This window comes from Alosa sapidissima, chromosome 24 (assembly GCF_018492685.1).
Source record: "Alosa sapidissima isolate fAloSap1 chromosome 24, fAloSap1.pri, whole genome shotgun sequence".
Classification (NCBI taxonomy): Eukaryota; Metazoa; Chordata; class Actinopteri; order Clupeiformes; family Clupeidae; genus Alosa; species Alosa sapidissima.
The window spans coordinates 13,016,835-13,043,565 of NC_055980.1; the positions used below are offsets into that span (position 1 = coordinate 13,016,835).

Consider the following 26,731-nt stretch of genomic DNA (forward strand, 5'->3'; position numbering starts at 1 on the left):
TAGAAAGGAGCTGGCTCAAGGGTTATAAAAGTATTTTGTCATATTTAGTTGTATAATGAAAGCAGTTTTTATAGCTAACCATGTGTGTTCACTTCTGGCTCCTTAGCAATAATTTTGGTAACTATAACAAGCTATTTGACGTCTTTAGAAAACTAAACATATCGGAGGTGCCTAATGTTTAGTTACTCCAGTCTAGATTGGTTTACGTTAATCACTATAATATCTATTGCTATTTTCTATCCAAAGCAAGGTGCCTGTTTCGAAGTGAACTGATGGTCAAATCAAACGAAACTCCAATATTGTTTGCAATTGGTCTGTGACGTAAGCTTGTGAGAAAGAATGTACTCCTCAAAAGATGAAATAAACAGTCATGTTTTCATAACATAAGAGGCTTACCTTGGTGCCACCTTATCTGTCCCTTTTAATCATTTGTTCACATTTGGAGGGATTTCTGCTCTTTAGATTCCACACATACACTGCCAGTCTGCTTTGACCATGGGGTTTTATCATGGAATCCACAGGTGATTGGTTTTAATCGATCCCTGAGTTTAATCCATTGAGTCCACTATTTATCACCTTCTTACCGCAAAGGGTGAAGCACAGTAGATTGAAGTTATACAATTGTCAGCATTTTACCATTTTAGTAACATATTAATTATCTGTGTGTTTAGACAAAGAAACACCAACATTTCCACTCCAACTCAAATGTTTGACAGTCCCTCAGACACAGCTCAATCAATATACATCCCAAAAAATATTTCACAGTTTACAGTTTTACAGTTACATCAATGAGAGGCAAGCAATCATTTAAAAGTGTGCAAAACAAATTACACAAGAATAGTTTTAGAATTATGCCTATTATATCCCATATATACATAAAAATGACAGAATATTCCAAAGATGGAATATTTTACTCATGTAGACAGACAATCTTTCAATGTTCGATCTTTCATACGTTTTTCCCAATATCCCTTATCGAATGTTTTTTTCAGAGTTATACATGTGCTGATGCCTTGAAACTTTTTTTTATTTTTATTTGTTGTAATGCAATGTTTATTGATTTTTCAACATAGGGAAGTATACACAGCATTTGTCAACAATGGTCAAATTTTCCCTTAAACCCCCCCCCCCCCCCAATCCCTTACCAACACATGGATCAAGAGTACAAATACATGTCTGAAGCAATCATACAAAATAAACGCACACACGCATTATAGAAAAGGATTGAAAGGAAAAAAAGGGGGAAAAAACCTAAACAAAATGACCAACAAACACACAACAAGCATTGTTACCAAATAGCAGGTTGCAGATAACGATTTTATTAGGGGAAATCCGGTGTTAAATGGGTTTTACATACAGTGCAACCGGAAAGTATTTAGACCCTCTCAAGTTTTCCAGATTTTGTTATGTTTCAGGCTCACCTTAAAACAGATTCAGTTATTTTTTTCTCTCATCAATCTACACATAATAGTCCAACACTCAACAAAAAAATCTGATGTTTGGAGTGTTTTGTAAATTTATAAAAAATAAAAGTCTGAAATACTAAATTTACATAAGTATTCAGACCCTTAGTTATGACACTTGCAATTGAGCTCTGGTGCATCCTACTTCTATCAATGGTCTTTGAGGTGCTTCTACAACTTCCAGAGTTCACCTGTGCCTAAATTAATTAATTGGCCATTATTAGGACAGGCAGACATCTCTTTATATAAGGTCTCACAGTTGATGGTGTATGTCAGAGTGAAAACCAAGCCGCAAGGTCGAGACAATTGTCCGTAGACCTGTGAGACAAGGTTATGTGAAGACACAGATGTGGGCAAGGATACAAAAACAATTCTCTGGAAGTTGCAATTAAATATTTCAGACTTATTTTTTATAAATGTACAAAACACTCCAAACTCCTGATTTTTGTGTAGACTGATGATAAAAACCCCAAATTGAATCCATTTCAAGATGAGTGTGAAATATAACAAAATGTGGAAAACTTGAAACTTGAACTCACGTGCACAGTCCTCCTTCCGTCAACAACACGAGATTCACGTTTGTCGATAGACTTATAAATAGCACTATAGTCTTATGGAAGAATTGGTAAAAATTGGCTAAGTTCGAATGCTTCGGGTCTGGATAGGGCAGGGGTGGGCAAACTGCGGCCCGCGGGCCGGATCCGGCCCGCCAAGCACTTTCATCCGGCCCGCCGAGCATTTCATTTGGTTATCAGGCTGCTCGCTATTTTTTTCCCTGCGATAGTTGGTTAGCTTTACTGCAAACTGCTTTTCACTCTCCTTAGAGAACGTTTACAATGTCAATGTCAAAACATCATGTTAAATAGAGATAACATCATGTTAAACTAAGTTAACTCTTAATTATCTCCTTTGCAGCAGATCTAACGTGAACATTATGCGATCCATTTAATTGGGAACGCGTCTGCACTCAGGAGAGAGAGCCGCAGGTTCTGGCTTGTCATTGTTGATAAGTGATATGTCCTTCTTATAAAAAACTTTTAAAAGGAAATCATGAAGTTCCCACTACTGACCATTTAAAAACTGTGAGAGGGCCCAGCCGTAGGTACCACACCAGAGATGTTAGGTAAGGGATAATGCCCGACGAGGTGTCCATTATCAGAAATAAATGAACGACGCGGAGGCGTGTACTGTCGGTTGCTTCTGCGAAGTCCATTTATTTCTGATAATGGACGCATCGAAGGGCATTATCCCATAATACCATGGTCACTTACGAAATAAATATGAAATCAATTATTAATACTAAATGAGTTTTAGAGTTAAAATCATTCGTTTTTTCAGCTGTTTTTGCAATGCTGTGGAATGTTGATAAGTCACAGCTGAGCGGACTAACTCAGGTGTTGTCAAGCAACGTCATAATAATTTTATAGGTGTAATATATCACTTTTTAAATGACACCCTTTTCAACCTAGACCATGGTATAAGCTTTAAATATAGGCTAATAATCAGGCTGCAATGATCTCGCAAATAATTTCTGAATAGCCTAAAGTGTGTCGTCTCCACAGCAAGTATGTGTCCTAATTTCTATCTTAGCGACTAGGATAGTGAAATGATTTCACTAGCTATACATTTATTAGTTTCTTTCAGCTTATCCATGATTTTTTTGAATGTGTAAATCGCATAGAATATGTAGGTCTATATCAACCGTAGGCCTAGGCTATACACTTGATCGCTATCACATAGCTGAAACCACGCTACGGTTCTTACAGTAACTGACTCACGTTCACGTTGATCTCTATAACTGTTAATTTTTAGTAGCCTATATTCGAACCTATCCATAACCCTTTTTTGCTATTTGACTCATCATTTCACATACAAAAATATAAATAATGTCAGACAGCGAATTAGTAATTATTTAAAAAAATATATAATCATTTTTAAAAATCTATCTCCTGCCAGCAGGGGGTGCTGCAGCACCCTCAGCACCCCCCTTCCCGCGCCCTTGGTCTTACTTAACATATCTAAAACCCATTTAACACTGGATTTCCCCTTTAAATTGTTACTGAGAATACATGTGATGTTTACCTGGGCCATAGTTCGGTCAGTAGCTTGATGCTCATGATGGGGATGGTAATGAGGTAGTGGTGGTGCTGCTGCTGCTGGTAGAGGGATCATTTGACCTAAAATGTTACTTCAACAGTGTAGTCGTTTATCAAAACTAGAAGGAATGATGTTAGGCTCTTTAATCTAGTCTGTTGTCTGACATTATTGTGATGTTATCTTCCGTGTGTAGGAGAACCAGACTGTTTATTGAGAAATAAAACAAAAGTTTACTAGAAATAATACTTCAGGCAGGTGACATGAATACAGATGTATCGTTAACCGATACATCATGTAATATGGCAGTGTTTTTCAACCACTGTGCCGTGAGAGATCATCAGGTGTGCCACAGAAAATTACCCAAATGTCACTAACTGGTCCAGAAAAGCAACTGTTGCATCAAAGAATTTATAACCACAGGCTCTCATTGATTGTATGATTGCACTATTTGTGGTATGCAGGGATTGTACAACGGGGGCCCCATATCCAGTATTCACAGAATCATCACATATCCAGTTCATAACAACAATTAAATTAGATATAGTCACCTACAAATGAAACAGAGGGCGCTTGTTTTATTGAGCAGGTCTTGCATAGAAGCCATAATAAGGCCATATCTGTGTATTATTTGAAATTATAGGCTATGGTATGTTTATTTTTTCTTCACACAGGATGTTAGTGTGCCGTGGGACATTTTAAGTGTCAAAAGTGTGCCGTGGCACAAAAAAGGTTGAAAAACACTGTAATATGGTACCGGGCTTCTTCATATGTAATATGTAACAGAACATAACGGCAGACAGTCACACTATATACTGTATCACTATCATAAAGCACCTTATAATGTTGTACACATTATACAACAAACATTACAATTATGGTAATATACACACAAGGAGTAAAATAGTCTGAGCTCTAATTTAAATGCAAAGTGCAAAGTCAGTCTATGGTCATCCTAGTTGTCCTTCATGAACTACAGGCATCATGTGATGAGGAAGTTTTTAACTAGCTCCAGCTCCAGCTCCAATGGCGGTGGTCTGTCCACCATCCCCCAGCCCCCACCCTCACACCCCCTCAATACCAGCGCAACACTCACCTCCATCATCACAGGCTATCGTACCCCCACCATCACTGGATTTTGCACCCCTCCCCCACATGGTGATCACAAACAATGAGGTGACAACGACCTCAGTCAACAGCCATCAGACACACAGATCCCAGATGCACCCCTCCCCCTCCCCTCCCCTTACACCCCTCACCATTACAAAGGATCAAGTGACAGTCCAACTTAAGAAATTGCGCAGCAATAAAGCAGCTGGGCCTGACAGACTGTGCCCAAGGCTACTCAAGGCCTGTGCTGCTGAACTGGGGGAACCACTGAAGCACATCTTCAATTTGAGCCTACGCCTTGGACAAGTTCCAACACTGTGGAAGACATCATGTCTCACCCCTGTCCCTAAGAAGCCACACCCTAGTGAGCTTAATGACTACAGACCTGTCGCTCTTACATCACATGTGATGAAGACAATGGAGCGATTGGTCTTAGACATGCTCAGACCCCAGGTACGCCATGCACTAGACCTGTTACAGTTTGCTTACCAGGAGAAAGTGGGCGTGGACGATGCCATCACTTATCTTCTACACAGGACACATTCCCACCTGGACAAGGGGAAAAGTGCTGTGAGAATCATGTTCTTTGATTTCTCAAGTGCTTTTAACACCATCCAGCCCCTCAGATTGGGAGACAAGCTCTTGCAGATGGGTGTGGACGCTCGCCTGGTAACCTGGATTACAGATTACCTGACCAAGCGACCACAGTTCGTCAGACTGAAGAACTGTCTCTCTGACACTGTGATCTGCAGCACCGGAGCGCCACAGGGAACTGTGCTCTCTCCAGTCCTGTTCACCCTGTACACATCTGACTTCTGCTACAACACCGAGTCATGCCACATGCAGAAGTTTTCTGATGATACTGCAATTGTGGGGTGTATCAGGAACGGGCAGGAGGAGGAGTACAGGAGCCTGGTGGAGGACTTTGTGCAATGGTGCAAACTCAATCATCTTCAACTTAACACTTCAAAGACCAAGGAGATGGTGGTGGATTTCCGCAGGTCTAAGCCCACTCTGCTACCAGTTCACATTGATGGGGTCAATGTGGAGGTGGTTAGTACCTACAAGTATCTGGGTCTCCACCTGGACAATAAACTGGACTGGTCAGCCAACACTGATGCACTCTACAAGAAAGGGCAGAGCAGGCTGTACTTCCTGAGGAGGCTGCGGTCCTTCAATGTGTGCAGTAAGCTCCTCAGGATGTTCTACCAGTCTGTTGTTGCCAGCGTCCTCTTCTATGCAGTAGTATGCTGGGGTGGAAGCACAAGGAAGAAGGATGTGGGGCGAATTGACAGGCTGGTAAGGAAAGCTGGCTCTGTAGTGGGAGCTGAACTGGAGTGTATCACTTCACTATCTGACAAAAGGACCCTGAACAGACTGATCAACATCTTGGACAATGAGTGTCACCCACTCCACAGCACTATTGTTAAACAGAAGAGCCTGATCAGCTGGAGACTTCGCTCACTGCCTTGCACAACTGACAGACTGAGAAAGTCATTTGTCCCCAGGGCCATTGAACTGTTCAATGCCTCACTTAAGGGAAGAGGAGAGATAGACTTCTCTGCATAGTCTGTCTGCCTCTTCATCCCCTCCATGTTTGGTACTGCCTGTCCACTAGCCACTTGTACCACTGTCTTTATGCCTCACTGTTTGCGTGCTGTATTAGCACATTAGCACATATGCATAACCCCCCCCCCCCCCCTCCATGCCACAGCCGAACTGTGGCCACACTTATACATTTTCTTAAATAGTTAAATATATAGATATATAGACTTTCCTTTACTTTATTTCTGCATTGTTGCACTGTTGACTTACTCATTTGCACTACCACCATGACCACTATCACCATTGCACTACCACCATGACACTCATTCACACAGAGCACCTTAGAGCACCTTACCATACCTTACTATGCACAGAGAATCACAGGCTCAGTCCCTGCCTCAGTCATTGCAAGCGCCTCTGATTTATTAATCACCACTATGTGGATACTGTTTTTAGAATTGATTTAGATTAAGTGTTAGTATAATTTGTAATTTTGTTATTTGTATTTTAGTATATTTTTATATATTGTATTAAGTGTTAGTATAATTTGTATTTTAGTATATTTAGCATATTCTTTATCTTCTACTGTCCTTACTGCTTAGTTGTGTTTTTATATTATATACTTTAATTACTCTTCTGCTGTTAAAGAATGTGTTTGTCTTGTATGTATGCTGCTGAGACCTTGAATTTCCCCTGGGGATCAATAAAGTATCTATCTATCTATCTATCTATCTATCTAACTAACCCACTGTTGTTTGCGCTTAGGACATTTCTCATGGTTAGGGTTATTGATGTATTAGAAATGATTAACTTAAAATAATAATGGGAAGGCATATTGACTTGTCTCAGCCAATCTCAAGGAGAGGCTGCCAAACCAAAGGTATTCTAGATTGTGAGGGAGACAGACAGAACATGATGATGTTGTAGGTGGCATGTTATAGCCTATTTGTACATGATGTAGCCTACACAGGTAGCCAAACAGAAATAACAGCATAATTGACATAGCCAAGCCTTATTTCCATATTTCACATCACATATTGACCCCACAAGCACAGGTGCCATGTTTTTAAGTGGATAACACATCCCGTTTCAGAGGTCCTTTTCCACAGGGTGGGCCATATTGAATCTGTATAGAGATAGACATGGTGTGGAGATAGGGCAGAGAAAAAAGAATAATTTAACATTACTGAGGTGGGTGGCTATATATTTTGACTGAGACTGGAGAGGGTTATTATATGAGTGTTTTACTTTCTGGGACTTCACTTGGTAGAAACAGCAACGCTACAACATTAAGTTGCACAGTTGAAAACATCAGAGCCCACGTTAACAGAAACATTAGGCTACATTAACATGAACTTACTAACGGATAGCTGCTAACATATTAACGTTGCGTTCATAACAGCTAACATTAGTAACACAAACTCAACCATTTCTATGAACACTTAACTGTAACTTAACCGTAAAAATAACGTTAAGCCTAGACAATAATGTTGGCAGCCACTGCCAGCCAGCCAGCCAGGTATACACTAAGTTAGCTGAGAAATGTCACCTGCTAAATTAACGTCGACTTAGCTAGTTTTTTTTACCACAGATTGAGTTCAGGTTGAACAACGGTGTAGCCTACATTACAATGGTATTAACAGGTTAGGTTTCACACTGTGTTTTTCCAACAAGACAATGTTACTTAAATCCCCCACTAAGTTGTAAAAGTTACAATACAACATTGCCGTGTGATAAAATGTACTTACTTTTAAGCTGCCTCGGCTGTGTATGTTGTGTGCGCCTTCCTCCTTCCACCACCTGGCAGCATATTGTTCACGCGCACCTGGATGTCATCATTGGCGCGCGCAAAATCAACCACATCTTCTCAAGCACATAACCACAGCATACCGCCAGAGCCCGTCTTATTAGACATTCTCTGATACCGCTCTAAAAACATTAGCCTACTAAATGGTTATACAAATAAAATACCAAAAAACAACTAAGTAGCAACGTTGTGCGAAAAGAATAATGCAACCATTATATAATGTTTCTTTTTTTTAGTTTAAAAAACATTATGGGAGTGTTACTTTGCTTGATAACCTGGAGATACCGTTATCTAAACGTAGAAGATTACTGAAAAACTATCCACAGGAGAACCATAGGCTAACGTTACTTAAAGGAACCATATGTTAACCTGACTCTCGCCAGATGAATTTCGTTCCGCTTAGCTCCGCCTAGCTTCACTCAAATCCATCTGGGACCTCTTCCATTGAAAGTCGTTTCTGCAACCGATTTTATGGTACAGCCAATCAGGACACAGGGCGGGAGTTTCATAGATGTGACATAGCGTAGAAGCGACTGTGAGACTGTTATCAGCGTCACAGGTTGGCTTCGATGTGAGTGGTTGAAGTAGCACGTCAATAGATGACGGACAAGTGGCTTATTCAATCATATGCAAGCATTTTTTGATTAGGCGCAGCCTTCTGAAGCAACACTTCAATGGATCGGTTCCAGATGGATGAGTGGAGCTAGGCGGAACGAAATTCATCTGGCGAGAGTCAGGTTAACCATATGTACGATTGTGGCCAAAAATGGTACTGCAATCACTTTCAAATTACTGTAGAGCGGTGTATCCCCTCCCCCTCCCCCCTGACTAGAGGTTGCCAACACGGATGGCGAAACACTGACTTTGTGATTAGTAGATAGGTGGAGGGTGGCGCATCAGGCCAAAACACAACAAGACATGACAAAACACAACATCAACATAAGTTGAGGGCTGCAATTTCACTTTTTAAATGACAATATCCTGGCCGGACTACTGTTGTCAGTGATATAAATATTTGAAATGAACATGATTTCTTAATGTCTAGTGACATATCATGGCCATTTTATGATTAATTGAAATACATTTCTTACATACGGTTCCTTTAAAGTTAGTAGAACGTTATGTGCGTAGCCTTTCTTGCACCTTGCAAAATCGCTTGACGGTCAGGATACCGAAGAAGTCGGAAGATCATCGTGCTGGCTCTATCATGGGCTCTATCAATCTCCAGTGGCAGGGTTGCCACAGCATGGCTTTCAGGTACCCAGCGGCATCCTCGCCTTCGCTCCCACAGGTAAGTTCACGATTCAGATGTTGTTACATCTTGATCTGTCTTCTGGCTCGTCAGTCTTAAGCTGCAATTTGCTCAGTTCAGTAATGCAGTGGTTAGCTTCTCTTTTTACTTGACGAACAGAGCCTTGGAGGCCATCTACTTTAGTGGTTATAGCCTCAACTTTAGCTGCTTGGCAGTCGATGTTGTCTTGAAGAGAATGTAGCAGGGCTCTGTTCTCCGAGATACAAGCGCTGAGAGGCGACAGTGCTTTATCTAAAGTCTCTGTTAGCATGGCACTTACCACCTCTCGCAGAGTCTCTCTTTCTGCCTTTAATTAGCAATGCTATATCCTCATGTGGCAAACTAGCCTTAAAGCGCTTATTAACAATTTCATGCTGCTTTTGAGGAGAACTCGCAGGATTTTTGTTCGGCATCGTTCACCGAAATGTAGGTATTGTATCTGAAGTCAGAACTACACTTTCAAAGTAATAGGCGTCAAAAAAAGGTTAAGATGTGGCAGGAGCTCAGTGTGGCAAGACCAGACGCAGCGTGGCTCACGAGAAGTCCCTTTTTTATCCTACTGAAATATTGAATGTTAACAATGACATTTTGAGATGGTTTTATTTTTGACCGTTTTTGAAACAAAGCACACACCCTGATTGTGAAATTACCCTCCTATGAAATACATTAGGGTCACCATCACAAAAAAACAAAGCAGATGTTAAAATTATGTCGTTTTTTAAAAGGAATTAAAGGTCTGGACCATATAAAAGCCTGTCCCATTAGGTTGAGTTTGGCGATTGAAGAAAATAAAAGCCTGAGTTATCTATCAAGTTTTGACAAGTTTGTGATATACATCATTGTCTTTAATCTGAAAGAACTCGTCCATTTAATTAATGTTGTTATTAGTCTGAAATTTCTCAGACATTTTGCAATCTTAATGCAATTATCTCTCTTGCTGTGACCATCAAATCATCAGAGTTTATCCCCCCCCCCCAGTTCCCTCTGATGTTACTCAGGTAAATGTGGTCAACCGCTCTGAGACTCACCTGGAGTTGGAGTGGAACAAAGTCAACAACAACAATAACTACTATTACACACTGAGAGACAGCAATGGAGGACAGACCAACATCACTGGATCAGATGCAGGGACCACAGTGAAACACACAGTATCATCTCTCTCTGCTGGAACAAAATACTCTTTCACTCTCTTCACTGTGTTTGAGGGAGTGAGAAGCACAGGACACAACATCTCAGCAGTAACAAGTATGTTCCCTCTTGTTCACTTCCTATGAAATATATTAGGGACATCACAACACAAAATCAAAGCAGATATTCAAACTATACAGCACAGCAGTACAAAATGTTAAAAATATTTAAAAAGTTTATACTTTTTGAGAAATAGGGGATTACATTTTTTTTAAAAGCTCATTTTCCCCCCATAGACTTGAATTGCTGTGATGTCATAATGGCCTAAAGCCAGCTGCGCTCGTTAAGCTCCCAGAGTAGTTCCCGGGCTATTCAGATCACTGGCACAGATGTCACCTGTAAATCCAACTGTCTCAGCTTCTAATGCATACAATCTGGCGCTCCCTAAAACTACACATCCTGTTTAAGTGTTTCCTGTGTGTCAAAATTAGTCACAGCCATATCTCATGCTTTGCACATTATATCTCCAGAACGACGTGACGCATGCTTCAAATTTGGTACAAGTGTTTGTATGGACTGAAAGATGAATTGAGTTGATGTTGGAGGTCAAAGGTCAAGTCCATGAATACTCTGAGCGTGATATCTCAAGAATGCCTTGACATACATGCCTGAAATTTGGTACGAGTGCTTGTATGGACTCAAAGATGAAGTGAATTGATGTTGGAGGTCAAAGGTCAGGTCATGGTCAAAAACACCTTGAGTATCATATTTCAAGAACGCCTTGACACACAAGGTCTTTTGGTACAAGGGTTTCAAAGATAAAGTGATTCAATGTTTTTTTTTTTCCAGGAATCTCCCCACCAACATTAAGCCAGCAGCTTTCCATCCACTATTGTAATTTCTCTGGCATTACATTTCTAGTTATTATTTGTTATTATTTATAGTAATTATATATATTTATAATAATAATTATAAATAAGTCCCGGCAACCCTTCTCTCAACTCCACCATCTACAGGCTGATTGGTGTACAGTCACTAAATGTACACGTACAGTAGGTTGCATAAGTTTACAACCCCATGCTAAAGTTGACTAAAAAGAGGAATAAAAAAATCTTCTTTTGGAAATTGGCATGGGGTACATTCCATAGGATCATCTCTCAATGCAAATCAAACCAGCTATTAGGCTAACTGAAATAAAACCATGCCAATCTCTAGGTATGGTGAAGGGTATGTCAGGAATCATAATATCCTGGATCCATGAAATAACTGGCCTTTAAAAATAAAAATCTGCCTGCCTCTATGGGAATTTAACATAGGGGGTGTATACTTATGCCCACTGTATTTTAATAAAGAACATTTATTTATTTACAATACAATTTTCATTTACAAAGAAAATTGGTGTCCTTGCAAAGAAAACTGGTGTAAAGATTAGATTTTTCCTCATTTTTTTTATTAAGACATTAAGATCAATTTCCAAAATATTATTTTTATTCCTCTTTTTAGTGAGCATGGGGTGCAACCCACTGTAAATTAATTTCTTGTACATATCATAGTGTAAGAAAAACACAAGGTGTTCAAAAAAAAAATTAATGTTTCTTTGGTTAATGCAGCTTTAATCACAGAGGCGCGTACTTCCGGGGCACCGATCTTGTAGAGTGAACCTTTATGAGTGACTTGATGAGTGAGCCTAGGGGCTGTATTTTGCACACTTGTTTTAAAACTCGTTTTCCACCCGGTGCGAAGTTTAATTCCTTATTTTGCACGTATAATTTTTAAACTATGCGCCCAGGGGTGTGGCAATTAACAACTTAGGGAGTGGCTTAGCGCATTGTCTAAAAATCGCTATTGTACACCTGGTCAGAGGTCTATGGCGAGTTGTTTATATGTTATTTTAAGAGCGCATTGTCAACAGTCATATTGGCGGGTGCACCTATCATCCATGAACGCACACCAGCGCACATCCAAATGCGCCATTGAATGTCAAAATACCAATTTATTAGACATTGCGCTTTGCGCCGTTAAAGGGAATGACAGATGTCATTCTCATTGGTTTAATTGATGTAACGCCCCAAACACACCCATGACTGATTAAAAAACCTAGGAACACCTTGATGCGCCATGCGCTCGGCGTTTGATAACGAAAACCCTGCCAATGTGGACTGGACACATCCTGCTAAATTTGAATAAGCTTTTGACAAGTGACGATGCGCTTTTGACTGTCATGATAGGGCCCTAGAGCTTCTCGAACTCTTGGCATAATATTCTGTTTCAAAAGTCCCTCCTACACTCAAAGGGGCCTATCTTAACAATCTGAAACGCAAGTATCAAGCGCAAAGTGCAAGTATAGCTTTGTGGGCGGATCTTAGGCACTGCCACGGTTAGGCACACCGGCAGGATAATGGACTGTTGTGCCCGACGCAAATCTAAAATGGGGTGGTCTGAAGTAGCTACATTACTCATGGGTGTGGTTTGGGCATAAGGTGCAATAAACCAATCGGAGCGTCCTCTGACATTACCTTTAACAACAGGTGCGCTTGTTCCATGGCGGATTTGATTGCTATTTGATTGCTATTATGATGGTGGATTTGCCAGGTGTTCCAGGAGCGGTTCACAGTGCTATAAGGACTGCTCAGATGGAAACAGTTTGCTATTGATTTCTCTTCTTGACAAAATGTAATACAGAAATGTCACAAAGACATACTTAAAGGGACACCAGGCAACGTTTTCGTGTTAATTAATCATCTTCGTAAGTCGGTATATGTTTAAATGACTCATTACGGGGCGAATGAAGGCTCTCTGGGAAATCAGAATTCTACGATAGAATTAATCAGAATTCTACGATATGCCCGCTTGACAATGGCAGAGATAGAACTGGCCTTTGGCCATAGCAACCATCCATTTGGAACGATTGGCTTTCATAGCAACCAAAGATCTGAGCCAGAGAGGGTTAAAGCGGAGCGGAGTAATCAAGGATCTTTGTCTGAGCTGTGTTGCAATGAGAGGCACAGTATAGAAAGGTGATGAAATATACAGAGACAGGTCAAAAAATATAGTGCAATGTAGACAGTAGTATACAGTTGATTTACAGACAGTGGTTTAGAGTAATATGAAGTATTTCTTTATTCTGAGATACATCTGAGATAGGCTACATCAATAGGCTCTCAAAACAACCCCAGGCTCACAAAACAATCCCAAACAGACATAAGGTCTTTATAGAGCAAATCCATATAGATTATTTGTCAAATAAACCAGTAAAACAGAATTAGGGGATGGAATATATAACATTCACACTCATAGCTCATATTTTTAAAATAAATCAGTGAAAAAGTATCCTGACAAACAAGCAGCATTTTAATGCCTTGGTCATATTTCATAATTTCAATTATTCTCTAGGTTACCTGATAGCCCAGTTTGAGAGGTGCAAGGCGCGTGACATTATTTATTTTTGCAGCCAATCACTGCTGTTGTTTTATTTTATTGATTTGATTTTAGTCATAGAAGCTAAATTCGAAGGCAGGCCACAGGTAAAATCCAACAAACCGCATTCACCCCGCAAGCCAATAGTTGAATAGCCCTCTCCTAGAGCTTTAGAGGTATTGCCACTGCTCCAACACTGAAAGGTACTGTTAGAATGCTTGGATCAAGCCAGGTTCAGCATAGCGTATGCCACTGTCTGCTCACATTGGTGACCGGACCAGGGCAAGCACACTTTCGCAGTTCCCGCCGGAAATGCAGTCTAGTTAGGCATTGTTGTTGTAAAGATATTGCATGTGGATGTTGTACTACAGTATATAGGCTACTTTTTAGGTGACTAATGCACGAAAAAAACAGTGCCTAATGCACAAACAAATATTATCAAGGCTTTTAATGTTTCTGTATGTGCACTAGGGTGTCTGTAGATAGGTGTGCATAGCATTCATTCCTGCAGGCGCCCCTGTGGCCATGTATGCACCCTTAAAATAGCATCTGAATAAGCGCCACTGACTTTAGAGAAGGTTTTTCCTGGTCTGACAGAATTTTTCTCTGAAACTGCAAAATGTCACCAGGGAACGTTTGCGCCGAAACACGCCTCCTCTTTTCGCTGAACCACCCTCGTGAGTGCAATTGCATTCCTTAATTTACCGACATTTGCCTGTGGAGGGGAAATTCCAATATGCACCGAATGCAAAATAGGAAAGACACAAGTGCTAGTGTACAAAGTCAATTGCACTTGAGTGAACGATAGGGCCCTAAATGTTAATGAGTTGCTAATACCATGGTCTAGTCACATTTTATTCTGTATGATAATTAAATCTCCACCTTTGGATGGTTGTGCCCTAAGGGGAACTAAGGGGGCCGAACACTGCTTACCATCCCCTGTCTGTGTTTCTGTCTGTTTTTATCCGCAACATTAAGTGTTCATTTGAATTATTTATATTACCCCGTCATGTTCTTAACATTCTGACATTATTTTGACCTCCAAAATGGATTATGTTTCTAATCTATTAAAATGTTTTGATTGGTTCAAACAACACTTCTCTGTCTTTGTCAGAAATCAACTGTGCTGCCTCACGGTGGACCATCAGCAACTCCACCATTGAGGCAGAGATTTTGGGGCTGTTCTCCATGGCAACAGCTCATAATGCGAGTGACGGTGATGTGACTGGCACTGTGGAGGGAAACAAAGTGTCCTTTTCTAACCTTTACTCCGGGGCTACTTACAATGTGTCACTGTATTATGAGTTGGGTCAGGAGAAACTCCCACAGTGCACAGTGGACAGTTTAACTTTAGGTGAGCTTGTTACTTTCCCAAGTCTCACAATTCAATATTCAATGTACAATATATTTGACTTTTTCAACACACTTTTTAATCAACATGGCGTGTTTGTCCAGGTTTCTTTTGATAACATTTACCTTTACTGAAATCACTCTGATTTCTGTTGCTCGTAACAGTTCCTGTGATAGTGCCCCATTTGAGTTGTGAGCCTGGAGACTACTCTGTGAGTCTGAAGTGGGTGGAACCATTTGGTGTGTGGACTGCAGTGGAGGTGAATGTGAGTGGAGAAAGTTCTGATTTAGTATCAGGAACAAAGCTGATGGTGGATGGACTTCAGCCTGCTCAGACCTACAGCATCAGCATCACAACACTCTCTGGAGCCACGAGGAGTTCCCCTCTGTGGATCAGCTGTCAAACTCATTCAAGTAAGAATCAATATATTGATGTACTTCTGTGAGTGTATTAGATATTCTAATCAGTTTGCCTTTATTAATAGGGCTGGGCTATAAAACACTAGACATATATATATCACTATAGACGTGTAATCAATATCAATAAAACTAGATGTACCGCATAGCGGTACAAAATATGACCGCCGCTCAGTCCTGTACATCCGTTCCGCGAAAATAAATCACACTTCAATTTGTCTCCATATTTTACTCCATCCCCCACTCTTGAAACTTTTGTGTATGCTTGTTTGGCATGCCTGAGTGTGTGTGTGTGTGCGGCTGCACAGAAAGTAGCCTACTGGTGCTGAAAAGGTGAATAGATTGTAGAATAGCCAAAGAAGATGTAGCATTGTTATAAAACCTTTAAAATCTCTAAACAATCACAAGTAGGGCAGTTCATCACAGTTCATCCATTGCAACTGGATTGATGAAAGGTCACTTACACCTGTAGGCTACATTGTATTTGGGAAAAGCAAAAGGTATCAGCATAATGTTATTTATTTATTTATTTATTTTTTATGTATTTATAAACAAAAACATCTATGTCAGTTCCATGCCGTTTTCAACAGCTATCAAAAACAAAGGTCATTTTTGGATGGATGGATTTTTTGTGAATGTTTCTTCTTCTACATAAGATTTTAGTCATCTTTAGTTCATGTAATACTTTATTGTCAATGCACAAATTAAGTAACAGTAGTCTGAAACGAAATGCTGTTTTACATCTAACCAGTGGTGCAAATAACTGACATGTCCAAATGGGCCTTGATGAAATGCGTCGCTAGACTGTTCATACACATTTTAACGGGCCAAAGTTGAAGAGCTTTTGTCCGTTATTGTTCGTGCAAATATAGGCTGATTCATGTTCCCTTGCATTGTGTAACTGAGGTCCATGGCTAGTCTGGCTTTCATCAGACCAAGCTCAATCTTTTAAGAAATCAAAAAATAAATAGCGGGCAGATCAGGCTGGGTTCACCCAGCCTAGTCCATAGGCACCCGATATTGTTTAATTTTCCGATTGAGATATACACACTCTGGCTATTCTAAATGCAAAAATGCATCAGGGAGTTATGACAAAACGGTAACTAACAAACTAGATCCTAATAGAAAGCTGTTAGCTTCCCTAAGCTACAGGTAGGATTATAAGGTAGGCCTATTTACAACATAAATTGTCAATAGGCTATGCTGGCGACAAATAAAATCTCCTTTGGAAACCAATGGCTTACGCCTTACAGTATCAAGCGGACTTAAACTGCCATATCGTGGCGAAAAGTTGTAATAACATTCACGCAGCACCATGAGTCAAGGAAAGCGCGAATGAAGTAGCCACTTCTAAATGGGACCCACTACACAGTAGCTTAAGGTGTGTTGCTAAAGCAGCCATAATGAAATGAAGGTGTCATTGTTTGGATACTTCACACACACATGCTTTTTAATTTCACAGACTACAACTACCAAGCTGGAATCAAAGCACATCGATTCCCCTCTCACACCCTGCACGCACATGCAACAAAATAAACAGGCGTCTCAGTCTCACGCATGTATAGGCAAAACTGTATCAGACCGGTGTAACGTTGGTAAATCTTCCATTGCACAGAATGATTTTGTAGCACGTGCAATAAATGACAGTCGAAAGATACAAACAGTGCTGCTATCAATTTGCTTGGTATAACCGCATTTATAGTTTTCTACAAATGCAATCAATCAAATGGGCCTCCATCACTCAACCAACGCTAACGGTAACATTACCTAGGTCCTTATTGATATTACAAGATTAACGTACCTGCAGTAAAAACCAAGCATGTCCGATAAACATCCTCAGATTTATTTCGGCTTCAAGAAGAAATGGGAATTACACTTCATGTGAACATCGTCCTATGCTTATTAGATGTTCGCTGCGGTAAATTACAGTCCTTGTAGGAAGCGTCCATTGTTTTTCCAACCCACTTTTAACTTCCAACAAAATTACGTCTCACTGCAACGATGCGCCATCTAGTGGACAAACGACTACTTATCGCCAATACTGAAAATGCAGCCATGATGATGATGATGAATATTTACTTTGGCTTTCTTTTAATCCTACTGAATTTGTAATTATGCATCGGCCGTTCTAATACCGATAGTATGTGGGTGCCTGTGTGTGTGCATGTGTATATGTGTGCACCGCTATTTACAGGCCAATGATTTACAGGTCCCCGGGGACGAAATGAAATTTTTCCGTAAAAGTCTAGTGGGGCTACATTCCCACCAAATTTCAGGTATCCTGGTTCGGTGTCCCGGGTATCAATGACCAAAAATTAGAATCTAGAAGTAGATGACGGGAAAAATTCTTGAATTGTGTGCATGTGTGCGTGTACAAGTTTATGTTTATGTGTGTGTGTGTGTGTGTGTGTGTGTATGTGCGTGCTTGTGTGTTTGCCTACGTATGTGTGTATGTGCATGTGCATGCATGCGTACATATGTCTACTGTGTGAGTATGTGTCATACGTATGATTACTGTAAATGTATGTGTGTGCGTGTGTATCTGTTTATGCACATGTGTGCACATGGAATGGGTTAACATGACCCCTGGAGGCAAACATACGGAAAAAATTGGTCATCCTAGGCCCTACAGTTCTCAAGATATTCACAGAGAACTGTGTCTGCCCTACCCTCCTTTCGGGGGGTCCAGTCCAGCGGGGGGGCTACAGATCAAAACGAAAAATGACAGTTCCATGCTATCCATGTGGGTGTACATGCCCACCAAGTTTTGTGTACCCCGGTCTTTCAGTGTCCCGGGAGTCCTTGTTGGTGTACGTCACTAAATGTACACACAAATTATTTTATTGTAAGGCCCCCCATGAACGAAAGTACACAAAACTTGGCATGCATTCGGAGGGTGTCATAATGATCCTACACTTAAGTCTAAATTTCCGTCAAGGATTCCCGGGACACTGAAAGACCGGGGTAGACGAAACTTGGTGGGCATGTAACCCCATATGGATAGCATGGAACCATCGTTTTTCGTTTTGATCTGTAGCCCCCCCGCTGGACTGCACCCCCCGAAAGGAGGGTAGGGCAGACACAGTTTTCTGTGAATATCTCGAGAACCTAAAGTTTAGGAGGACCATTTTTTTTTTGGATGTTGATCTCAAGGGGCCATGTCAACCCATTCCATAACCACTCATTTCATGTATAGCGCCACCTAGTTAAACACAAAAAAGTAAAAATGAGGTGTTGTAATCGCAGGTATCTGTGACCTAACATAGTCAAAACTGCACGAAATTGGAAGTGTAGGATCATTTTGACACCCTCTGAATGCACGCCAAGTTTCGTGGAATTCCGTTCATGGGGGGCCACACAATAAATTAATTTATGTTACTATACACCAACTGGCCTGTAGGTGGCCGGAGACAGTTTTCTGTGAATATCTCGAGAACCGTAGGGCCTAGGAGGTCCACCTTTTTTTGTATGTTGGTCTTAAGTGGGCATGTCAACCCATCCCATTAACACTAATTTCATGTATAGCGCCACCTAGTTAAAAATTAAAAAGCAAAAAATTAGGTGTTTTCATCACAATATCTCTGGCTGACATGGTCAAAACTGCACGAAATTGAAAGTGTAGGATCATTATGACACCCTCCGAATGCATGCCAAGTTTTGTGAACTTTCGTTCATGGGGGGCCTTACAATAAAATAATTTATGTGTACATTTAGTGACCGTACACCAACAAGGATTCCCAGGACACTGAAAGACCGGGGTACACGAAACTTGGTGGGCATGTAACCCCACATGGATAGCATGAAACCATCGTTTTTCGTTTTGATCTGTAGCCCCCCCCCCCCCCGCTGTACTGGACCCCCCGAAAGGAGGGTAGGGCAGACACAGTTTTCTGTGAATATCTTGAGAACCGTAGGGCCTAGGATGACCAATTTTTTCCGTATGTTTGCCTCCAGGGGTCATGTTAACCCATTCCATGTGCACACATGTGCATAAACAGATACACACGCACACACATACATTCACAGTAATCATACGTATGACACATACTCACACAGTAGACATATGTACGCATGCATGCACATGCACAAACACACATACGCAGGCAAACACACAAGCACGCACACACACACACACACACACACACACACACCCACACACATAAACATAAACGTGTACACGCACACATGCACACAATTCAAGAATTTCTCAGAATTATGAACAGGCAAGATGGGGGTGGGGTTGTATAAAATGAATTTTACATGTGAAATCTATGAACTAATCATGTTTTGGTACTTGTTGTCTAGCAGATACCAGTGAGAATTGAGTGTGGATAATGCAATTTAGTGAGACAGTTAGAATCATATAGGCCTTTCAGCGTGATTTATTTTTGTGGAAAAAATGTGCTGGACTGGGCGGCGGTCATATTTTGTACCGCTCTGCGGTACATCTAGTTACACTAGTGGTGAATGCAGTCACAACAAATTGCCAATACACCCTTTAAATAATGTAATATAATAATCATGTTTATTTAATAATAATAGCCACGTCGTAAAAGTGACAACCAAAAAGCTGACAACTGTCAGCGAGTGAACAATTCACTCTAACGTTAAGGTTAACAGACTTTAGCTAAAGGTTGGCCAACACAGTTAGCTTAAGCTAAACACTTATCGTCACCAGTATGAAAGACAGACGACAATACACAAATTAAGTTAAATCACCATACACAAATCACAACAATAGTATTAACCATATAATGCAATAAAGATAGCCCCAACCCCTGGCCGTTGGAGCTCGGTGGTGCACAAATGGCAGCTCTCTGAGGTGCAGGCAGAACAGCAACCGCTGAACGCCCCTCCAACTCGCCAGTGATCCAAGCAAGACAATAGAACGAGTGTGTGTGTCAGTGTAAATGCAGTAGACGTTACTCACAACCGATCACTCAGAACCGGGAGATTCCGCTCAGTCCTGACTCAGAGGAATCGGAGGCAGCTATGTCCCAGCTAGCCGAGGATGCGACTCCGGTGGAGGATGTTGCTGCAGTCAGCCTGCAGCGCACACCTCAACAGCAGCAGCAGGTAGTTGGCGGTTGGCACTTCCGGTGGGCTCAGCCCTGGAGGCAAAACACAGTCGTCCCTGGGAGGTCTAGCTCCGGTGGGCCCAGCACCGAAGCACAAATCGAGTCCGTCTCCGAAGGAGAATGCAACAGGAGCTAGCTAACAATTCAGCTACCCAGGTCAGGATAGCTTCAGCTACAATATAGTACCTAGCACTGAACAAATAGCTAGCGGAAAGTCTGACCAGCACTTGACCCGTAACTTAAAAGAGAAAATCTAAGGAGTAAACAAGTACAGTACGATGCGCCGATGTTACGGAGTAAGTGGGCCTATGAACTTGTCCAATGGTCTCCACAAACTACAGGCAGCAAAGTCTCCTCTCTCTCCAGTGCACTCGGACCCAGGACTGATGAGCCTTCTCCTCTCTGAGGAGATGGAACCTTCACATTCCCCACGATTTCGCGGGCATAAACAAATAACAAATAATGATTGGCTGAGTATAAAATTCAAATAAAAGCAAACAAACAAAGACATTTGATTGGTTGACATGTATAGTATTCCATCCCAACATAACCATGACAAACCCAAAGCATTGTGGTCATTGTAGTGACAAAAATCAAACAGTGCAGTAATAAACACTAAACAGATTTTACAGGTGCTTACACACGGTTTCTCATGCCAATGCCATGCAGATGACAAACAGCTCTATCTGTCAATTCCACCTGATGACCCCTTGGTCTCTGTACAGATCTTTCGATTGCCTCTCAGACATATCTATATGGATGAAGGCACACCACCTCCAGCTAAACCTCTCAAAAACCGAACTGCTGGTCCTCCCAGCTAAACCTACTATACACCATCACATCAACATCAAAATTGACTCTCTGTTGCACCTACCAGGGTTGCAAGAAATGTAGGAGTCATGCTTGATAACCAACTAACCTTCTCCGATCATGTTACCGCAGTAGCCCAGTCATGCCATTTCACACTTTACAACATGAGAAAAACCTGGCCTTACCTGAGTGTGGTAGCCACGCTCGTTTGTTTCCGGTGGAGCCAGGTGTGTTTGAACCTGCCGCTATTGTTAATGTAATTAGGGACCGTTCGGTATTTATGGAATGGACCACCGGAGGAAAATAGGGGAGGGTCATGTCTTTTTATTCTTTGTTGAGGGGAGGGTCACCTAACTTTTTTAGTCTGGGGGGGGTCACCCAACTTTTGTAATCATGAGCAAACAGCAACATTTCAAAGTGGCCTGTTTGGTGTTTGGTGCATATTTTTCCATGTAGCTCTCAGTCTCAGTCTTCACACTTCTGCACACCATGTTTGCCCCTCATTTCCTTCTTTCTTGCAGAGTAGAACACTATGCAAGGCCAATGAATCGTACTCACGACAATCATGCTGTTAAACTGAAATAGGTTAACATCACTCTAAGTTCGCCTAAGGAAAAACGATGATTTGAAGACATCTGTTTCGTTAGAAGGGCAAGGGGGTAGCAACAGGGCAACACAGAGACAGGCCCGATAGCAGGGCTAATGTTATGAGAGTATTAAAATATGGGATATTCTACGGGAAAGTATTAAAACGGCAAGACAGCGGGGGGAAAAGTTAAAATACGTGATAAACACGGAAAAAGTTGGCATGCATTGTTTCGGTCCCTGTGCAGGGATTATTTGTTCCATTCATTATCACATAAAAATTATTTGTGAAATTGTGCAAACAGGTGCAACACATTTGAAAAGGAAGGACTGGTAGCATGCAAGCTCCCGGGAGAGATTGATTTAGGAACGTTATCACAGTGTGTCTTCATGGCGCAAAGCAGCGCGGTCGGAAGACAGCGACAATTGGCAGGGGAGGGTCATGTCTTTTTTGACAATTCTGTCAGAGGGTCATTGAAAAATGTCTAGCAGGCAAGGGAGGGTCATGCAACTTTTGACTGAAGCACTCAAAATCCCTCCGGTGGCCCCTTCAATAAATAACGAACAGTCCCTCAGTCTAAATGGACCTGGTTGGATGTTGCATTTGGGAATCAGCATGTTTACGATAAAGAAGGATTTATGCATATGCTAAAATTTTAATTATTGGGCAAAAAAGATATTCAGTGTCAGACTGAAGATGTAAGGTGCAGAATATAACAGAAGATGTCGTTACAACACAGTTAACGCTCCACCTGATATTATAAACATAAAAGAAGGGCCTGTCGTGCACATACTGTAGTCTATTGTGGCTGCCAAACCCTTCTGTAATTGACATGTTAACTGTATTTAACTGTGTGATCATTTTGAGAAAACGTGTTATCCTAAGGTTAGCTTCTGCTCGCCTGGTGACACATTTAGCTAGGAGACATCTAGCACGGGAGACAGTTTGTAGTTTAATGTTTTTTCGCTGGTAGCAGAGGCATAGCAACAGTCATATTTTAAGTATTCAAGAAACTGTTCCAGCATATTGTTTAGGAGAGTTTCAATTGCACGGGAGGGAGGGGGAGGAAGTAGTGAGATAGCTTTCTGTTTTGTTTGAACGTCAACAGAAGTGACGTTACCAAGCATCGCTTAGAGTGCCTTTAAAAGGAAACAAAGGTGGGGACTCGCAAGCAGTTATTTAACTATTGGAGGCATTATTTTTTTATGATTATGATTCACTCATGTTTTTCTTTTGTACCTGATCAGGCAAAAATTCATATAACATATAAAAAATGACGGTAGTTACTACCACACTCTATGTGCTACCCAACTCCTGGTACAGCCTAATAGTCATCTCACGTCTTGATTACTGTAACACCCAACCCCTTTAGATGATCCAGAATTCTGAGGCGCGCCTGGTCTTCAACCAACCCAAAAGGACACGTTACCCCGCTACACTGGCTTACTATGGCCACCCGTATCAAAGTCATTAACGCTTACCTAGCCTACCTTAACACTCCCCTTGCCCAGTGCTCTCTCTCTCTCTCCCTATCAATGGACACACCCCTCCTCAGCATGCATATGTATACTACCTTTATGCCAGACGTAACCTCGGTAGACCCGACATTAAAAATCCCGACCTCCAAAAAAAAAGTGTCTCGGGTGAGTGTTTCTATCTGAATAAAGTATTTTCCAAGACTCAAAAGGGCCTATCCCAAAGAGAAAAAAGTATTTGTTTGAAACTTAAACACACGTGGGGAAACTGAACAGTAGACTATGACAAAGTAGCCAATCAGGCTACTATGTTTACAATTTCCAGGCTTTAACCAATGCTGCTGACAGCTGAAGCAGCAAGAGACGGAAAGAGGTAGAGATGTTGGAGCCTATTGTAATAGTAACAGAAGCCTACCTATAATATCTGGATAATGTGTGCTGTCATGAATAAATGATCATATAAAAGGAGTTAAGTTTAAAATAAAAATGTATAATTAGAAAAAAAAAATCCTCCTTATTTCAAATAGAAAAAAAAATTGTTAATTGTCAATATCAACTGATATTGACACTTTTATTGTGATACAGTTTTCAACCATATCGCACAGCCCTACTGTATGTATTAATATGTCATAATGTGATATATTTAACGTTTTCTCAGATAATAAGATCTCCTGTGTTCTTGTCTGCTCCCCTCAGCGGTGATCTGGGTACCAGTGCTGGTGGTCATCATTCTGCTGGGCCTCCTGTCTGCTGTAGGAGTGGTTCTACTGTGTCGACACTGGAATCAGGGGGGTGTAGGGGCCAATAGCCCACCCACTTTTGCCCGGTCAAAGTCTGATAATGACCAACACCATGCTACTAGGTTGCCTAGTAACAGGGACGCTGGTCAGGTGTGCCACTCCGTTTTGCGTGTTACTTTAGTTTGATTTATTTTCACTATTTTCATAATATTATGTAAATGTTTTTTGATTTATATAGCTTATATTTGAGTTAAGATCATTTGTTCTTCATTACCGTTGTTGTTTTTCCCATGGCAGTGATTTTATCAGATTGGCTTATTTGTAGTAAACACTTACCACTAACTAAAAGTTTACTACAACTGCTTGCCAGAAACCTAATTTGGATTTTAAAATATGACCTTGCCACAACTTTGCGGCAACTGTTCGCCAGAAACCTGAAATTTCTGTAAGGGTAGTTCCAGACTCCAAACTCAAACTGAGCGTAGCTGGGACGTGAGCAACCTGTCTGAAATGTGTAACTCTTCTGGTAGCTGCGTAGCCTGGAGGACCAGACCCAATCTGAAATATTAAGGGTCTGGCCACGAATAACCTAATGAAACGAATAACTCATTTGAAAATCTCATTGCACGCAATTGGATAACACTATACGATCAATGGTAACTGACTGATTCTGGACTTCAATTGGATAACATACGTCTGTCATCTGTTTAGCTCGCCTTTGGCCCACCTATATCAGATACACAGATATGATTGGTTCCCTGCGATGCAAGGGGCAAAAGCTACGTGCATCATTACTCGTTGCCAGAGTCTCTCGCTAAGCAAATGCTCCCGCGACAACTCTGGATTCCCAGGGTAGTAGCTGCGCTGAGAGAAATCAGAATCAAGCATAGATCTGTGGATGAATAAATTGTTATGGGACCGTTCGGTATTTATGGAATGGACCACCGGAGGAAACCCGCTGTTCAATAAAATCTGTAAAAATGTCAATTTATAAACTTGTTTGAAGCCTGAATAAAATTGACGACTGAATCATATTAGACATACCAGGACCTTTTCAGTTGCTGAAAAAAAAGAACTTAAAAGACTATCAAGAGTGACAGACTGACAGAATTGTATTTTTTTACTGAGCCGACAGTTCTGCATTGACACCATTGAAGCTATATACTGTAGCCTAAACGAATGCTATAGGTTTTTTTTAACATGTATATGCTCCATTTTCTGCTTTACTTGTTAATGAAGTTGTGGCCTATGGCGCAGGAATCGTGCCAAAAACCTTCCGACTGTCCATCTGATCAACCAACCAATCGACCAACCAAACGTCATACCACCAGCCTTACTGACATGTATCAGAATAATTGCCTTCTGATAAGCAGCGTACATATACAGTACCTACATAATAAACTTACACATATCCAACATGTGCCCAGAATTGCAACATGTACTTATTCTGTTGGAACATGATGATACATGTAAAGCAATGAACGTGCTAGTCGGCGTTTGTCATGACGTTTGATGGATCCACCGGTTGGGAGGGTTTTGGCATCATTCTCGCGCTATAGTAGCCTACTTTCCTTTGTTCAATGTTCTTGTTGAACAATGCTGGCAAGTGTGTCCCTGTTCCCCTGTCATCATGTCATTGCTTGTTGACTCTCGGGTTGCTGGTTGTAATCTCACCCGAAATTGCTGCACCTTCCAATGAACGTTGTCTGAACTGTTAGAACATCTACATCTACTTCCTTGTAATAAAATGGGCTGATACTCAGGGATGGGCAGTATTTCTGATACATGTATTTAAAATATGTATTTCAAATACAAAACAGTATTTTGTAATTTTGTATTTTATTGGGTTGAAGGAAATGGTTCTGTATTTTGTATCAAAATACTTTATTGGTGTGTATTTTTGTAAAAAAACTGCAAAATGCTCTTTATTTGATGACGTCATAAAAGCACAAAATGATGCAAGGAGCCTGAAAATATCACTGCACGCAATTGGATAACAAGGTGCTGGCTTATAGCACTGCTATTTTAGTCCGCAATCAATCATTGTTGGATCCGACAAACATTTGAATCTGGTCTGTGCAGTTAATATACAGTATATATATATATATATATATATATATATATATATATATATATAGATAGATAGATAGATAGATATATATAATGTAGATGTGAGTGGATGGAGTGTGGGCACACAGGAAAAAAACTGATACTACACACAAGTGTAATGAATAATTACACTTGTGTGTAGTATCTATAATTAAAAAGCCCTGGTGTGAAGTTGTACGCAAGTAAAGATGAGCAAGTTTATCTGTGCAAGTTCACAGAGCAAAGGACACCGACAAAGGCAACCAATCTATCTATTACCTCTATGCCAATCTTTAACCGAAGAATGACATATCTCAATGAACCCTAATGAC

General features: G+C 40.9%; 1 protein-coding gene across 1 annotated transcript in view; it reads left to right on the forward strand.

Annotated features, from left to right (window-relative positions):
• The window catches only part of LOC121700720, a 96,562-nt gene extending 70,484 nt beyond the window's left edge, over positions 1 to 26,078 (forward strand). Inside the window, exons 47-50 of the mRNA XM_042083922.1 lie at positions 10,289 to 10,555; positions 14,970 to 15,209; positions 15,371 to 15,619; positions 24,268 to 26,078. Coding sequence (XP_041939856.1) covers positions 10,289 to 10,555; positions 14,970 to 15,209; positions 15,371 to 15,619; positions 24,268 to 24,497 — 986 coding nt within the window. The 3' untranslated portion in view covers positions 24,498 to 26,078. The remainder of the gene's footprint in view (positions 1 to 10,288; positions 10,556 to 14,969; positions 15,210 to 15,370; positions 15,620 to 24,267) is intronic.
• The last annotated feature ends 653 nt before the right edge of the window (positions 26,079 to 26,731 follow it).